This window comes from Podarcis raffonei, chromosome 4, assembly GCF_027172205.1.
Source record: "Podarcis raffonei isolate rPodRaf1 chromosome 4, rPodRaf1.pri, whole genome shotgun sequence".
NCBI lineage: Eukaryota > Metazoa > Chordata > Lepidosauria > Squamata > Lacertidae > Podarcis > Podarcis raffonei.
Genome location: NC_070605.1, coordinates 75,775,908 through 75,781,907, shown reverse-complemented (window position 1 = coordinate 75,781,907; position 6,000 = coordinate 75,775,908). Strand labels below are relative to the sequence as shown.

Sequence of the window (6,000 nt, the reverse complement as noted above, 5' to 3'; positions counted from 1 at the left end):
AGAGAGACTATGGTTTTTGTCCAAATGTAGTCGCACAAAATTCCTTCCGGGTGCGCACAATAGAACCCGCCCGTGAGTTCCTATCAGAAATGCTCACTTCTTACCGGCAAAAAAGTGGCATATTTCAACCAGTGAAAATCCGGACAGAAAAGTTGCTTTTGGCACAGTGGTTGAGCTTTTTACTTTTTTGTCCAATATTGCAAATCGCAACAAAGCTGTTTTGGAGCTATTTTTATGGAGGGACTGCCGACACGGGCTGCCACACGTCCGTACTTTCCCGGACATTTAGATGCATTCCGACCGGACACTGCTACAGAATGCAGTACTGTACTGTATTGCTTTCCGACCGCTGTTGTTCGCTCCCTTGCAGCTGTTTCCATGGCAGTTAACGGCATTTTTCTTATTAGCGGGCAGAGGGGCGGGAGTAGATGCTGTGGAAGAGCATGGAAGATCACGGATATTTGCAGAGAAAGGCTGTCATTTGCATCGGCACTGTAATGGTTTTGCCATTCTCTGTTGCCCTGAAGCAGGCAAACCAGCCCGACAACATGAGAATCCGTATCCAAAAATTTGGCTCTTAAGCTCTGTTTTTGTTTATTTTTTTCCTGAATGTAAAATAGCAAAGTCTTATACCATAAATATAAATTGGCAAAAGCATTTTAACAAATGTCATTGAACATCCGTTATTTCCAAACCATCATTTTCTTTAACAAACTTTTGAGAACCGACGACATTATTAGAGCTAGCTTCTGAGGGAGTGCCTACATTATTTTGTATCCCTTCTGGTATATTTTTTCCTGTGTTTTGGAAAAAGCCAGTCATAGGTCCTAAACTGATTTCCTCAGTGTTTTGAAATAAATGGTCATTTGCGCTTGGAGTTCCAATATTTGTGTCATTCTGTATTATAGATACTGGTGTCTTCGTTTTACCACAACAGTTCCCCATGGTGTAGTTACTATGCAGATATCAGAAACAATGCAAAGTCGGTGATGGTGGTCTTCAGGGAGACTGCTGCATAAACCCTATGCAAAAAAACCCCAACAAAATACTATTAGAATAACTGAAGAAATTCCATTAACTAACGTGTGATTCTACAACTATGCATTTTGCTTCTGGAAGTAATATTAAGATGCAGGAAATTTAACATTCATTCTGTTTAAATGAACAAACACAAAGAATATGGCCCCTAATACACACACAAAAAAACCACTGAAAGTGCAGGACAAATGAACAATATAAGTAACAGTGGTTGTTATTAATGGAAATAGCAATACAATATGTATTAACAGCAGGGTTTTCATTCAACTGGAACTCACCAGAACTTAGTACTGTACCTCTCAGGTAGGTGCCATTGCCATTATAAGAGAACAAGGGAGACGTTCATGGTGTGTTCCAGCACCTCTTTTTCTATAAAAATAACACTGGTTAACAGTACTATAATTCAAAAAGTCCATTTGGGAACTTCTTTGCTTTGGTGTGGTTTAGGAGTTTGAGTATGGGTATGGGTGCGCAACCCAAGCTTGTGCAGAATTTAGGCAGTATGAACAAAGAGAACCAGCCATTATTCGTTAAACATATAAATAACACAGCCCGTTGTGTAAGTTGATAAGCAAGGTTATAAACATACTATAGTTGACAATGGGATGTAGACTCAGTTGCCTGTGAGAATAGAGTACATCACACTAAATGCACTTCTTGTCTTCCATACAATTTTGGATGAGGCTCTAGGGTATGAATGGAACCTCATTATATTTTACCTGAAGCATCACATATCCAAGGCAAAGTTACTTTTGGTATCTCTCTGTAACTTCAGTTCTGGGCTTCTCACATTGTATAGTAATCCTGGGATGGTGAACCACAATCCTGGAGGCAGAGGCATCTTGCCCATAGAGGCAAGTGGCATGAGGCGCCAGGACACCAAGTTCTGGAGGGCACCAGGGAAGAGGCAGAGGCTGGACACAGCGCCTCCCGGCATCAGCTGACTGCCATCGCTCGCCTCCACCATGCTGTGCTGAAGCAGCACTGTGCCCAGAGCCTCCACCTGCCATGGCCACCGTCAAGGAGTTTGGCTGTATTGCCTTTAAGGCATGGCAGCCATACAATTTCATAATTTTATACTATTCTGATCTCCTTGTATCATCTGAATATTTAGTAAGTAAAATACTATTCTATGCCTAACTTGGTCTTGGTATTTTCAGAAACAAGCCACTCTGGGCGGCTTCCAACCAAATATTAAAATACAGTAATACATCAAACACTAAAAGCTTCCCTAAACAGGGCTGCCTTCAGATGTCTTCTAAAAGCCTGGTAGTTGTTCTCTTTGACATCTGGTGGGAGGGCGTTCCACAGGGCGGGTGCCACTACTGAAAAGGCCCTTTGCCTGGTTCCCTGTAACCTTGCTTCTCGCAGTGAGGGAACCGCCAGAAGGCCCTTGGTGCTGGACCTCAGTGTCCGGGTAGAACGATGGGGGTGGAGACGCTCCTTCAGGTATACTGGACGGAGGCCATTTAGGGCTTTAAAGGTCAGCACCAACACTTTGAATTGTGCTTGGAAACGTACTGGGAGCCAATGTAGGTCTTTCAAGACCGGTGTTATGTGGTCTTGGCGGACGTTCCCAGTCACCATCTAGCTGCCGCATATATATATAAATAAATACTACTATTCATATACTATAATATCCAGCAACTCAGTTAATTGTGTTCACTGAAAGAAGGCATCAGTTTATCGCTTTGTTAGTATCATTTTAATTATTTGCTTAGATGACCACTTTGTTTCCACATTCTATAGCACAACTATAGACTATCCTTATTTCTGTCATGAAAGGAGCCAGTTATCACGTTCTTGTTACCCCCCCCCCCGGTTATATCACTCTTTGTGAAGCGCTTCTTTAAGGAGGATAATTTTATTCTGCTGCATTTCCCCTCAATTCAGCTGATACCTTTTATCTACAAAGCATGTTGCTATTCTCCTATATGTTTCTAGAATCTGTTAGCTGCTCTACAGATGAAAACCAACTTTTGATTATCTGAATCCATGTATAAAACATGTTGTTTAGTATATATTTGATATCAGTTCACCTATCAGCCTGTAAGATACTATGTCTATAAAATGTTACTTAATTTATAAAGATATTTAAAAGTACAAAACTATGTCCATAGTATTGCTGTTTAATGTGCCTTGAAATTACACATTACAGTGCAATGTGACATGAAATCCAGCCTCTATTTGTGAGGTAAGTGCCACAGAGCACCTCATTTTTTTATTGTATCTGAGAGCAGTAAGAGCAAACTGTAATTGCTACTAACCTGTCAGAGATAAGCATCAAGAATGCAAGATAACTTGGGGGCGTTATGGAAACAGAGTTAATCTATTTTCTCCATTATTTCATGAGCAGATTGCTGGTACTCGAAGCCAATCCCCAATGAGCATGTTCTCTCTAAACTGAGTTATATGTTTATATGAGATACTTTGTGTTGACTAGCAGCAAGGAGAGTCTCCTGGATACAAATTCCCTCTGCTAAAACCTACAGGATGTGGAAAGGCCTGAAGCATATTTCTCATCTTCCTTCAGCCAACTGTTTTGCAGAACCCAAGAAGGAACTTTAATGATTTTAAAGTGCTTATTATTTACCAGTAAGTGGGATCCACAACAAAATGTTGCAGGATGGAATTCTCCTCTACAGCTGTCCATCTAATTGGGCATGCCTTCTGCTGGAACTCTGCTGCCCCTTCCTCTCAGTTTTCTGTTTCCATCCACCTGCCAATATGCTGAGCAAGATAGTAAGTCCTCATTAGGCTCAGGGGAGGGGTTGCCACCCTTAAGCTTTTTCTTTTCTTAAAAGTTGTTCTTTTTATGTGTATTTGCAAACCTGTTGGTTACCTAAAGCGTGCTAATACCTCCCTCTTGTTTGTGAGTGGTGCTGTTTTGGCTGCATCAAGAGAGTGGCACTTGGATAAGTGAGTCTACTGTTAAGAAAGTCACCTGAACAAAATGTTGCAGTGCTGTATTGGCTGAAAAAACAAAAGTTATAATCATAGAGAAGACTTCCTATTCCAACCCGAGTCTTAATTCACGTGCATTAAAAAAAAAGTGCACCCAAGTTTGCTTTTACACTACCTTCCTCTTTGTGCATAGGTGCTGCCATTTTGGTTACATTATGACAGGCACACAGGCAGCCCTAAAGTTCAGAGATAACATATAAACTGATAGTGGCATCTTTGGAAACCACCCTAAATCTTGCGCTGTCTCTGCGTGTCCTTAATTTCCCTGAAATAATACTTAAAAAAAGAAATACTAAGGGCTAAAGAAAAAATAATAGCAGACATAGGGCACTAGGGCTCGTGCGACATCCCTGCGAGCCCTAGTGGCAGTGCCCAAGAACCTGTCCCCACCCCCACCCCTCCTACGCCCCCGCGATAGAACTGTAGGCGCCTCACGCCCTTGCTTCCAACAAGGCGGTCCTCCCCCCCCCCTCCCGCGCGAACGCCGCGCGGCCTTTGGGGCGCGAGCAGCGGTTGACGCGGCCGGACGGAGTGCGCCGCGCGCGGGGACGCCAGATGAAGGGGGCGGGGTCAACAAGAGGAGCGCGCCCCTTGCCCGGTTTTGTCTAACAGGTAGCGAGAGAGCCGGAGGGGAGGGGGGAGCGTCGCGGCGCCGTTGCCAAGGAGACGCCGCGAGGGGCCAGGGAGGGACGTTCATTGTGCCAAGCGGGTGGGGGAGTTAACAAGCGCTCAGGGCGTCCTGAGGAGAATAATCAGAGGGGGTCTTGAGAGAGACGCGGACATTAACTCCCCACCCCCCACTCCGGCAATTATTAGTTATTTTTTTGCTGTGGGGGCGGGCATGACAGCTGCCTGGCTGTCACCCCCCCCTTCCTCACTAGGTGAACCCGCCCGTCACGCGCCCCACGCCGCGCGGCCGTTGAGGTGAAGCAGGAGGCGGGGGATTGTTGCCTCCGAGGCGTCGTCGCTTACGCTGGCCGCTCATTGGTCCGCCGGGATTGAGAGGGAAAAGGAGGCGAAGGAGCGGGCGAGGCTGAGGAAGCTGAGTGGAGGAGCGACCGAGTGAGAGAGAGAGAGTGGGGGGAAAGGCAGGAATATTAGCTTAGTTTAGCTGCCGTCATGAGCTCTAGGAAATACCCCGGGCCCGGGCGCAGGAGGAGAAGAGAAATTCTTTCCAAGGTACAGAGAGCGTACATGGTACATGGGCGTAGCCGGGGGGGGGGAGAGAGAAAGGCAGCTGCTCCACCCCCCAAAATAACATTTTTTTTAAAAAGTAGAAATTGTAGAAAGATTTTGATAGATTTTTCTCAGCGCTTTGGGGCGTGGGGTCAAAAGAAAGTAATTTAAAAACCGAGCTCCGTCGGTTAGAGAGCATGGCGCTGATCATGCCAAAGTTTCATGGGTTCGATCCCTGTATGGGACTGGGCAGCCGCCTATTCCTGGGTGGACCCTCAGAGGGATCCTTCCACCTCTGCAACTCCCATAATCATACCATACATTTCATTATGGAATCTGCTAGGCAGAGCCGAACGGATGTTGAGGGCAGGTGGGTTGTCCTGCCCCAACGCCAACATAAATCCTGGCTACGCCCATGGCCACCAAGGAAATAGGAAGACACCCCAGTTGCATGCCAGGCAGGCTGCAGAGAAATGAGGTTTTATGTAGGTGCGCTCACGGCGGCTAAGTCTGAGCAGTTGTGTTTGCTTGAAGGAGGTGGTGGTGTCTTTTACTTGTAAGCATGGGTAGCTGCAATCCTGAAAAACCCACACTGTGGAATAGATGGGTTTTCAGCTGTCCACTGCACACCCGCAAAAAAGGTTGCAGAGTAGAATGAAAGAAAATCCACAAGCCCAGTATGTCCCTAGTATTATCTATGGGAAATACATCAGCCATTTCCTCTCCTTCCCCTAGGGTTATTTCTAAAGTTATATTTTAAATGTATAAAATAAAAGTTTAAGAAGTTTCTGGTGTAGCAGCTACCCCTGAGTGTGCCTAGCC

At 45.3% G+C, this 6,000-nt stretch overlaps 1 protein-coding gene across 7 annotated transcripts in view; it reads left to right on the top strand.

Annotated features, from left to right (window-relative positions):
* Positions 1-4,845: 4,845 nt before the first annotated feature.
* The window catches only part of TSGA10 (testis specific 10), a 39,767-nt gene continuing 38,612 nt past the window's right edge, over positions 4,846-6,000 (top strand). For 4 of the 7 annotated variants that reach the window (XM_053384164.1, XM_053384165.1, XM_053384163.1 and 1 more), the window contains exon 1: positions 4,849-5,181. In XM_053384164.1, the coding sequence (XP_053240139.1) occupies positions 5,122-5,181 (60 nt within the window). In that variant the 5' untranslated portion in view covers positions 4,849-5,121. Of the gene's footprint in view, positions 5,182-6,000 lie in introns of all 7 variants that reach the window. The other 3 variants (XM_053384168.1, XM_053384167.1, XR_008329909.1) reach the window with 2 other exon arrangements.